The sequence below is a fragment of the Tamandua tetradactyla genome, chromosome 20 (genome assembly GCF_023851605.1).
Source record: "Tamandua tetradactyla isolate mTamTet1 chromosome 20, mTamTet1.pri, whole genome shotgun sequence".
Taxonomy (NCBI): domain Eukaryota; kingdom Metazoa; phylum Chordata; class Mammalia; order Pilosa; family Myrmecophagidae; genus Tamandua; species Tamandua tetradactyla.
The window spans coordinates 54,571,756-54,583,770 of NC_135346.1; the positions used below are offsets into that span (position 1 = coordinate 54,571,756).

The 12,015-nt window shown below is 35.7% G+C and overlaps 1 protein-coding gene across 2 annotated transcripts in view; it reads left to right on the top strand.

Moving 5' to 3' along the window:
- Positions 1 to 12,015, top strand: part of CREBRF (CREB3 regulatory factor) — an 86,583-nt gene that overhangs the window by 69,978 nt on the left and 4,590 nt on the right. For both annotated transcript variants that reach the window (XM_077137665.1, XM_077137666.1), the window contains exon 8: positions 1,251 to 1,373. In XM_077137665.1, the coding sequence (XP_076993780.1) occupies positions 1,251 to 1,373 (123 nt within the window). The remainder of the gene's footprint in view (positions 1 to 1,250; positions 1,374 to 12,015) is intronic.

Consider the following 12,015-nt stretch of genomic DNA (forward strand, 5'->3'; position numbering starts at 1 on the left):
CTGAAAGCCTATTTTTATAATTGTGTTATTAAAGATAGCCTATAGTTTAACTTAGGGTTCACTGTGTAGTGCTGTTCCATGGATTTGATTTTTTAGAAATTTTTATTCTGCTACCATATATGCAACCTAACATTTTCCCTTTTCAGCACATTTGGATATATATTTCATTGTTGTTAATTATGTTTGCAATGTAATACCATCACCACCATCCATTACCAAAATGTTTCCATTATCCCAAATAGGAACACTGTACATATTAAGCCTCATCTTCCTTTTCCTTATCCCTACCCCATTCCCTGGTAACCTATATTCTAGATTCAGACTCTTAGTTTGCATATTCTAATTATTTCAAGTAATTGAAACCATCCAATAATTCTTCTGTTTTGTCTGGCTTATTTCACTTGAAGTGTTATCTTCAAAGTTCATTCATGCTGTCGTGTTTATCACAACCTCATTCCTTTTTACAGCTGAATAATACTCCATTCTCTCTCTCTCTCTCTCTCTATATATATATATAACACATTTTGTTTATCCTTTCATTGGTTGATGAATACTTGCGTTGCTTCCATCTTTTGCCAGTTGTGAATAATGCCACTATAAATATTAGGGTGTAAATATCTGTTCAAGTCCCTGCTTTCATTTCTTTAGGGTATATGTCTAGCAGTGGGATTGCTGAGTCATATAGTAATTCTGTCCTTAGCTTTCTGAGGCACTACCAAACGGTCTTTCACAGCGGTCCCAACATTTTACATTGCCACTAGCATTGAATGAGCGTTCCTGTTTCTGTACATCCTCTCAAATACTTGCAATTTTCCATTATTTTTAATAGCGACCATTCTAATCAGTGTGATATGGGGAAATTTGGTTTTAAAGCTTTGTCTTTGAAAGACATTGTTTTATTTATTTAATAACACATACTAAGTTCTTACAATTTGATGTAAGCACTTAAAATTTGATGTACCAGCTGCTGTCATAGCTCTTAAAGCTATGAAGACAAGACAAGTTGCCTGCAGGATAGTAAAGTAAATATTAACGCATGCCTAAAATGTGTTTATCAAAGTGGCATATCAAAAAAAAAGTGGCATTTCATTTGAAATTACTCTTTTTGGATAGGAAAGATTATAACCAAAACTGCTTATTATTTTCATATACATTATCCATTTTTTTAACTGAACAGCTTTTGTTGCCTAATTAATACAAAATTCTGCCATGTTAGTGATATGTTCCAAGTGTCTTGTTCTATTTTACAGATAATTTGTTGTTTGTAATCAACTCCATCAAGCAAGAAATTGTAAACCGAGTACAGAATCCAAGAGAGGAAAGAGGACCCAACATGGGGCAGAAGCTTGAAATCCTCATTAAAGAGACTCTTGGTAAGAAGAATATTGGATAAATTCATCACAATAACATTTATATATATATATAATATGCACATAATATATATATATTATAATATATATACACTGTAATATATAGTGTAGGATGTAAGATCCTATACTAAGGATTGAAAAATTCCTATAACTTAAGGAAAAACTCAGGTGCTTTCACTGTAGTTACTTTCCTTTGAGAGTAATTTTGTCTTTTGAAATTTAGCATTCCTAAACATGTACTGATGGTTACCACAATTTGTTACTTAGATTTCATCATGGAACTGTCTAGATCTGAACACTTAGGAAAGGCACACTTTTCAGCAATTTTAACCTTTCCTGGGTCAGGGAAAGGTTCCTGCACTGTCAAGCATGCCATTTACACTTTAGTGGAGGCTCTTACCTATGTTTAACTCAGTAATACATTTCACTGGAATCTAATAAACTTGATTATTGGTTTCCCTTTCCTAAACAGATTACATAAAATATGGAGGTTCAGAGAGTCAGGTATCCTAAAGCCAGGAAGAGTGTGATAGCTGACAGGGAGGGAGACTAGAGATAGCTCTGTAGACAGGAGGACTCCAGAGCTCAGCTGCCATAGGAGCAAATCATCTTACAGATCAGTAACATCTCTAAGGCATTATATAACCCATGAAACCTTGAAGACTTGTGAAGTTGGTTTAGCTGTATTGTATATTCTTTGTTTAACAGTATTTATTCTAGGATTATCCTTTCAAAATTGATTCTAACATAGGCCTTGTGTAGAAGAATTTTCTTCCTAATTGTTTTCCTTCAGAAATTCTCATTGAATTGAATCAGGTCACTTAGAAGACTTTTCTTTTTTTTTTTTTTAAATATTTTTATTGACAGATCTTCACACACATACAGTCCATACATGGTATACAATCGGTGGCTCATGATATCATGACATAGTTGTGTGTTCTTCACCGTAATCATTTTTTTATGAAACATAACCACATACAAACACAAACATTCTTACCATATGTTCATTCCATTCTTGTTATATAATCAATAACTCCCAAAATCATCACATAGTTGTATATTCATCATGATGATCATTTCTCAGAACATTTGCATCAATTCAGTAAAAGAAATAAATGGGAAAAAACTCATACATATGATACCCTTTACCCCTCCCTTTCATTGATCACTAGCATTTCAATCTACTAAATTTATTTTGACATTTGTTCCCCCTATTATTTATTTTATTTTTAAAAATTTTTTATTAATTAAAAAAAATTACAAGAAACACAAACATTCCCAACACATACACTCAGCAATTCACAGTATCATCGCAGTATATCATTCACAGTATTCGTCAGCATGATCATTTTCCAGAACATTAGCATCAATTCAGAAAAAGAAATAAAAAGACAACAGAAAAATATAACAAAGAAAAAATTTTTACATGCCATACCCCTTACTGATCCCTTTCATTGATCACTAGCATTTCAAACTAAATCTATTTTAACATTTGTTCCTCCTATTATTTATTTTTAATCCATATGTTTTACTTGTCCATCGATAAGGTAGACAAAAGGAGCATCAAACACAAGGTTTTCACAGCCACGCAGTCACACTGCAAAAGCTGTATCATTATACAATCATCTTCAAGAAACATGACTACTGGAGCACAGCTCTACATTTTCAGGCAGTTCCCTGCAGGCTCTCCATTACACCTTAACTAACCAGGTGATATCTATTTAACGAGTAAAAATAACCTCCAGGATAACCTCTCTACTCTGTTTGGAATCTCTCAGCCATCATTTTGTCTCATTTCTCTCTTCTCCCTTTTGGCCGAGAAGGTTTTCTCAATCCCTTGATGCTGAGTCTCAGCTCATTCTAGGATTTCTGTCCCACATTGCCAGGAATGTCCACACCCCTGGGAGTCATGTCCCATGTAGCGGGGGGGCGGGGGGGCAGTGAGTTTGTTTTTCGTGTTGGCTGAGAGAGAGGCCACATCTGAGCAACAGAAGAGGTTCTCTTGGGGATGACTCTTAGGCCTAATGTTTTGTTTTTTTTTAAAAGTGCAGTCATTTTATTTTCTAAACAAAATCACATATTGATTCCAACAATGGTATGTATAACATGTATTTTAAATGCCTGTATGTCTTCTTTTTTTAAAATTTATTTATTAATTAAAAAAACAAAATAAAACACCATACATAATCAGTAATTCACAATATCATCACTTAGAACATTTGCATTAATTCAGAAAAAGAAATAAAAAGACAACAGAAAAAGAAATAAAACGAACACAAGAAAGAAAAAAAAAAAGATTATATGTAGCATACCCCTTACCCCTTGCTTTCATTGATCACTAGCATTTAAACTAAATTTATTTTAGCATTTGTTCCCCCTGTTATTTATTTTTATTCCATATGTTCTACTCCTTTGTTGACAAGGTAGATAAAAGGAGCATCAGACACAAGGTTTTCACCATCACACAGTCACATTGTGACAGCTGTATCATTATTCAATCATCCTCAAGAAACATGGCTACTGGAACACAGCTCTACATTTTCAGGCAGTTCCCTCCAGCCTCTCCATTACATTTTGAATAACAAGATGATATCTACTTGATGCATAAGAATAACCTCCAGGATAACCTCTCGACTCAGTTTGGAATCTCTCAGCCATTGACACTTTGTCTCATTTCCCTCTTCCCCCTTTTGGTCAAGGTTTTCTCAATCCCTTGATGCTAAGTCTCAGCTCATTCTAGGGTTTTTCTCTATCCCTTGATGCTGAGTCTCTGTTCATTCCAAGATCTCTGTCCCACATTGCCAGGAAGGTCCACACCCCTGGGAGTCATGTCCCACGTAGAGAGGGGTAGGGTGGTGAGACTGCTCGTTGTGTTGGCTGGAGAGAGGGGCTACATCTGAACAACAAAAGAGGCTCTCTTTCTTAGGCCTAATTTTAAGGAGGCGTAGTCTATCCTTTGAGGGGTTAAGTTTCTTATGAACAAACCCCAAGACTGGGGGCTCAGCTTATTGCTTTAGTTGTCCCCACTGCTTGTTAGAATATCAAGAATTCTCCACTTGGGAAAGTTGAAATTTCCCCCTTTTTCACCTTTCACCCAAGGGGACTTTGCAAATACTTTTTTATTCACTATTTAAATCACTCTGGGATTATCTATAAAATCTCATGCCCTATTCAAGGTTCCAAGTATTATGGTGTTTAATTAAGCTATCCGTATAAGTTATATTAGGAAATGCACTAGTCAAAATATAAATTTTGTACCAAATAAACATTTTTTGCTTGTCTCACATATACGTTAAAGTTTTGAAATATTTATTACCATCTATTTACAACACCCAGGATTATTGACATTCTTTTGTTCTTCTTCATGCAAAATATTTTTAAATAGGTACATTTAGTCACTATCATTATACACTCTAGGCATTCCTAGATTATGCCATCTCAGTCTTTACCATGTATCTTTCCTTCTGATTTCAGTTGTGCCCCTAGGCTTCCTCCCTCTGTCATTCTCACATTCAACTTCATTCAGTGTTCTGACATTGTTGCATTACAGTTAGGTAGTATTGTGCTATCCATTTCTGAATTTTTACAATCAGTCCTGTTGCACAATCTGTATCCCTTCAGTTCCAGTTACCCAATATCTACCCTATTTCTGTCTCCTGATGATCTCTGTTCTTAACTGAAATTATCTAAGTTCACTCCTTAATGTTAGTTCATATCAGTGAGATCATACAGTATTTCCTCTTTTGTTTCTGGCTAATCTTACTCAGCATAATGTCCGTAAGGTCCATCCATGTTGTTACATACTTCATAACTTTATTTTGTCTTACACCTGCATAATATGCCATCATATGTATATACCACAGCTTGTTTAGCCACTTGTCTGTTGATGGACATTTGGGCTGTTTCCTTGTCTTGGCAATTGTAAATAATGCTGCTATAAACATTGGTGTGCAAATGTCCGTTTGTGTCTTTGCCCTCATGTCCTCTGAGTACATACCTAGCAATGGTATTGCTGGGTCATATGGCAATTCTATACTTAGCTTCCTGAGGAACTGCCAAACTGCCTTCCACAGCAGTTGTACCATTTGACATTACCACCAACAACAGTAGATCAGTGTGCCTCTTTCTCCACATCCTCTCCAGCACTTGTCGTTTTCTGCTTTATTGATAATGACCTTTCTGGTGGGTGTGAGATGATATCTCATTGTGGTTTTGATTTGCGTTTCCCTAATTCCTGGAAAGTTGACCATCTTTTCATGTGCCTTTTGGCATTTAATTTCCTCTTCTGAGAAGCGTCTGTTCAAATCTTTTGCCTATTTTGTAATTGGGTTGTCTGTCTTTTTGTTGTCGAGTTGAACAATCTCTTTATATATTCTGGATACTAGGTCTTTATCTGATATATCGTTTCCAAATATTGTCTCCCATTGTGTAGGCTGTCTTTTTACTGTCTTAACGAAGTTCCTTGATACACAAAAGTGTTTAATTTTGAGGCATTCCCATTTCTTTCTTTCTTTCTTCAATGCTTGTGCTTTGGGTGTAAGGTCTAGGAAACTGCCTCCTATTATAAGATTTATGAGATATTTCCCTACATTTTCTTCTAACAGTTTTTGGTCTGAGATCTAATGTTTAGGTCTTCGATCCATTTTGAGAAAATTTTTGTATAGGATGTGAGATATGGATCCTCTTTCATTCTTTTGCATGTGGATATCCAGTTTTCTAGGCACCATTTATTGAAGAGACTGTTCTGCCCCAGATGAGTTGGCTTGACTGCCTTATCAAAGATCAGTTGTCCATAGATGAGAGGGTCTATATCTGAACATTCTATTCGATTCCATTGGTCAGTATATCTATCTTTATGCCAGTAGCATGCTGTTTTGACCACTGTAGCTTCGTAGTACACCTTAAATTCAGGTTGTGTGAGACCTCCAACTTCATTTTTCTTTCTCAGGATACTTTTAGCTATTTGGGGCACCCTTCCTTTCCAGATAAATTTGGTTATTGGTTTTTCTATTTCTGAAAAGTAAGTTTTGGGGATTTCAATTGGTATTGCATTGAATCTGTAAATCAGTTTAGGTAGATTTGATTTCTTAACTATATTTAGTCTTCCAATCCATGAACATGGTATGCCCTTCCATTTATTTACGTCTTCCGTGATTTCTTTTAACAATTTCTTATAGTTTTCCCTGTATAGGCCTTTTGTCTCTTTAGTTAAATTTATTCCTAAATATTTTATTCTTTTGGTTGCAATTGTAAATGGAATTTTTTTTCCTGATTTCCTCCAGATTGTTCATTGCCAGTGTATAGAAACACTTACAGATTTTTGCATGTTGATCGTGTAACCTGCCACTTTGCTGTACTCGTTTATTAGCTCTAGTAGTTTTGCTGTGGATTTTTCAGGGTTTTCAACATATAGTATTATATCATCTGCAAACAGTAAGAGTTTTACTTCTTCCTTTCCAATTTTGATGCCTTGTATTTCTTTTTCTTGTCTAATTGCTCTGGCTAGAACTTCCAACACAATGTTGAATAACCGTGGTGATAGTGGACATCCTTGTCTTGTTCCTGATCTTAGGGGACAGTTTTCAGTTTTTCCCCATTGAGGATAATGTTAGCTGTGGGTTTTTCATATATTCCCTTTATCATGTTGAGAAAGTTCCCTTCTATTCCTATCCTTTGAAGTGTTTTCAAGAGGAAAGGATGTTGAATTTTGTCAAATGCCTTTTCTGCATCAATCGAGATGATCATGTGGTTTTTCTGGTTTGAAGAAAAATAAGATGATGTGCTACCTTTAACTTTGGCAGACTGTCCCTGCTAGGGGCATGGTGGAGACAGAGGAGAGGTTGTAGGCTAGTTTTAATGGCTTCAAATTACCAAGCCCTGGTGTCTGAATTCCTTAAGGGAGGGATTCCACTGAGTTGGGCTTCACCCCTCTCCTGGCGAAGGCACAGGCTCCAGACAAGCCCTCAAACTAGCTTGTTTCTACCTATGTCTGGGGCAGTTGCAGCCTGAGAAGTTCCGCTGCTGTGTCCGAAGGCAGTCAAGCCTCTGTAGAAACACAGCCACAAAAACCTCCGTTTCCTGTTTTTCCTCCTTTTCCATCAGTCCGCACCCACCCCCCTGCACCCTGGGGCAAAAATGAGTGACCTCCGCTTTAACCAGGTTCACCTGAGCTGGGGGTCTATTTTTAGTAATCAGAATTTGTTAATTAATTCCACAGTTGGTGTTTGGTTGGGCTCAGCCCCTGCTGGTGGTAAAGTCTCTTTCCTTTCAAACCCTCTGGGAAGCAGCCTGTGGGGGAGGGGCGCCGGCTGCCACAGCTTGGGCAGCTCACGGTTCTGGGGTGTTTCGCAGCTGTTCCAGACTGGGGTACCCTGTGTGTCTGGTCACTGATGTGGCACCAGGAGCTGTTCTGTACTGTTTCTGGTTATTTAGTAGTTGTTCTGGAGGACAAACTAAAACGGTCACATTGCTAAGTCACCATCTTGGCTCGGAAGTCCCAAACTGAAGTTTTTAATGACAAAGCCAATTAAATTATTTCAAAGCCTAGTTTGTACACCTGCAACATAGCATTAATCTGAGAAATATTTTTAATATAACTTGCTAAGAAAATACATGTATTTTCCTATTTGAGTATTCTGAAGAGTATAACATTTCAGTGATTACTGCTTATCAATAATTAATAATAAGGGGGTGTGCAAGGGTAGTTCAGTGGTAGAATTCTCACCTGCCATGTGTTCAATTCCCAGTCTATGCACTTCCCCAAACAAACAAACAAGCAAAAATTCAACAAATTGTGCTACAGTAATGGGATACTCACATGGAAAAAGAATGAAATGTGACCCCCGCCATACAGCATACCAAAAAAAATTAATGATAAATTCCTTTTGCTAAACTTCTGGTACTGGTTTGTAAGTAGTAATGGGGCAAGTTAATAGAGTAATAAAAAGAATGAAATATTCAATTATTATGTCAATCTGCAGAATTACTTTATTCAAAAGTAGAGTTGTAAATTCATATAAAAATCAAGTGCATGATAAATGAAAGAAAACTAAGAACAGTATGCTTGTACCAGAAATTAAATTAACACAATAAAAGATCAAATGTTCATCTATATGAGCAAAACTAAATTTAAACTGGAAAGCAGTCTTAGGTGAAAATATTACTATTTCCCTAAATAACCCCTTACTTCGTACTTCTATATAGATCAATTCAGTACACAAACATTAAATAAAATAGGGAATAGTGATGACCAGTTTACTTGAGTTTTCTTTCAAATGGGTTGATGCTGTTTTAATGTTTTATGTATTCCTTCAAAATGTTTGTGTCATATCTTGTTCTTTAAAAGCATTTCAGTCGTCTTTTGTTAGGTGGAGGGGGAGATTTAATATTACAAGAAAAAAATTCTTTTCTCCTTTTTGTTTTCTTTTTAATTTAAAGTTCTTACTTATGCTTGTAAATTTATATTTGCCCTTTAACCTGAAAGTCAGTGTTTACGAGATATCAAATCTTTGATTCAGTTTCTTTACTTGAGTATCTTGAATATGTTTCTCTATTTTTTTCAAGCATGAAGTGTTGCTGTTGAAAAGCTAATAATTGCTATTTTTTATTATTATTGTATGTCATTTATGGTTTTTGTCTAGGTACCAAAGATCCCAGTAATACTATATCTTGGAGTTGGTCATTTTAGGTTGATGAACTCATGTATGTATTGTGATCTTTTGATACATAGTTTCAAATCTTTTTATTTTAGGAATGTTTTCTTGAATTACGGTTTTTAGTATTTGAGCTGTTCCTTTGCTTTGGTTGTCTTCTTCAGGGATTCCTATTATGTATGCGTTGAACCTTCTTTGCCTATCTTCAGTTTTTATTACTTTTTCTTGAATCCTATTTATCTTTTCTTTTTTTTTTCCATTTCTTTTTATTTTAAAATTCCTCCTCCTTTTCACCCTTTCTTTCTGTTCAAGCATTTCTATTGTGTTTGCTACTGCTCTAGTGTCCTTTATTTTTTAAACTTTTTTATTGTATAATATAGCATATATAGAAAGCAAAGAAAGAAAAAAGCAATAGTTTTCAAAGCACTCTTCAACAAGTAGTTATAGGACAGATCCTGGAGTTTGTCATGGGCTACCATACCATCTTCTCAGATTTTTCCTTCTAGCTGCTCCAGAACCTAGGAGGCTAGAAGGAATAAATATTCTTTTTTATCATCACAGTTGGCTTTGTGTGTGTGTGTCTAAAAAATAACATATATACAAAAAAACCAAAAAATTTCAAAGCATAACACAACAATTAGTTGTAGAACAGATTTCAGAGTTTGGTATGGGTTACAGTTCCACAATTTTAGGTTTTGACTTCTAGCTGCTCTAAGATACTGGAGACTAAAAGAAATATTAATTTAATGACTCAGCATTCATATTCATTTGTTAAACCCTACCTTCTCTGTATAACTCCACCATCGCACCTTTGAAGTCCCACTCTTTGGGGGTATTTGGGCTATACCCATTCTAACTTTATCATGTCGGAAGGGGCTGTCAATAATACGGGGTGAGGAGATGGAACTAGCTGATGTTCTGGGAGGCTGGCCCCACTAGATTTCGGAACTTATCTGGTCCAGGGACCCATCTGGGGGTTGTACGTTTCTGGAAAGTTACCCTAGTGCATGGAACTTCTGTAGAATCTTAGTATCTTTTATTTTTGTATTAATTTTATGAATGATTTTTTTCCTTTTATTTCTAATTCTTTCCTGAGTTGTCACCTTCTTTCTGAGTTTTTCTATTTTGGGCTTATATTGTTCTTCTATGTCTTATATCATTTTGTTAATAGGTTTTAGCCCATTTTGAATTAGTAGGTTATGATTTTTATAGTTTGTGTTTTGTGGTCATCTCTTTTAGGCATGCTTTCATTGTTCATAGGAATGTTCTTATTTTCCTGTTTCGTAGAATAACTTCATATTGGATTTTGACCATGATACTTTTCTGTTGCTCATTTTTTATGTGAAATTAGTCTAAATTTTTAAAAGAAGGCTGAGTCAGGACAGCTTTTCCAACTTCATTGAATCTCCTCTATCTTTAATTAATGTTAAAGAAAAATGACAGCTTTCTGAGATTTCTTGTTCTGTTTCCCTCCCATTTCATCTGTATCTTCTCTTTCTTTCATAGCTATTGCCCTCATCTTACTCAAGTTTGATTTCAATCCCAGCAGTTTCTTATCGGTGCCAGCCCTTGTCCTGCCAACTCAATTTTCTGAGTTCATACAGAGGATATATTTCTCCAACCCTTCACATATTACTGTGGGTCCTTTTCACTCACCTTGGACAATTTTTTCCTAGGTTCAGTTCCAGTTGTCAAGTTGGCCATTGAGTTACCATTGGCTATTTTATTATTATTCATTTATTTGGGTGCATGGTCTGGGAATCAAACCCGGCTCTCCCACGTGAAAGGTGGGCATTCTAACCACTAAACTACCACCATTGGCTATTGTAGACTGCTTTTGTTCTCAGGTCCACTGCTTCCTTCTGACTTTTCCCACAGAAATGCCAATATAATAGTGCTGGTGCCATGCAGGTCTTATGGTTCTTGGTAGTTTATTCCCACCCTGTTGGATTTGGGGGTTGGTAGGGATACCTTGTCACTTGTCAATGTTTTTCCTTGGCTTTATGGGGTTTTGCTATTTAGTTGCTCTGTTTTCATATGGGGATTCGAGGACATTGAAAATCTGTGCTACCTCACCACCTCTTCCCAGAATTCCCCCCTGGGGCAGATTAAATATGTTGGAGTTTCTTTTTCTTAAAGGTTTGGTAGAATACTCTGAAACTGTCTAGCCCTGTGAAGGTTTTTTTGGGATGGTTTTTATTGTTTATAGTGATTGACTCTTTGAAAACTTTCTCTGTTTCATCTATGGTAATTTGTCAGCGTTTACATTCTCCTACATTACTACGACACTAGTTGTCACACCCAAGTCCTTCAAAATTGATAGAATATCTAATATAGAGTCCATATTTAAGTTTCTACACATCTCAATAATGTCCTTTTATAATCTTTTTGTTGGTTTTGTGATCTGGTCAAGGATCATACATGCATTTAATTATGTCTCTTCTGTCTCCCTTAAAATAGATCAGCCTCCCAGCCTTAATTTTCCTTTCTTGAATCCAGGTAGTTGATCTTGAAGAAAGTCCCAACAGATGTTGGGACTTTGTCTGTTTCCTTATGATCAGATGCAGTTAAAAAAATTTTGGCAATAATATTTCATGTGTCATCTGTCCTTCCCATTTCATCACTTCAGGAGGCACATAAAAATCAGTTTGTCCCATTACTTAGCCGTGCTAAATTTAGTCATATGGTTAAGGTGGTGTCAATACCCTATTTTTACAGTATCTTTTGACTTCTTCCTATAAGTAATGACTGAAAAAATGTGTTTCAATTCCTTTTTTTTTCAGTTCAGTTTTATTGAGATACATTCATATAGCATAGAACCCATCCAAAGTATACAGTCATTGGTTCAAAGTATCAACACATGGTTGTTTCACTACCTTTTAACCTTTTATTATTTTCCTTAATACCTTTCAGATATACCTCTGTGATTTTATTTATCAATTTTAAAATTATTTTGACCTCAGCCATAGAAGATGAGAAAATCAACATACTTA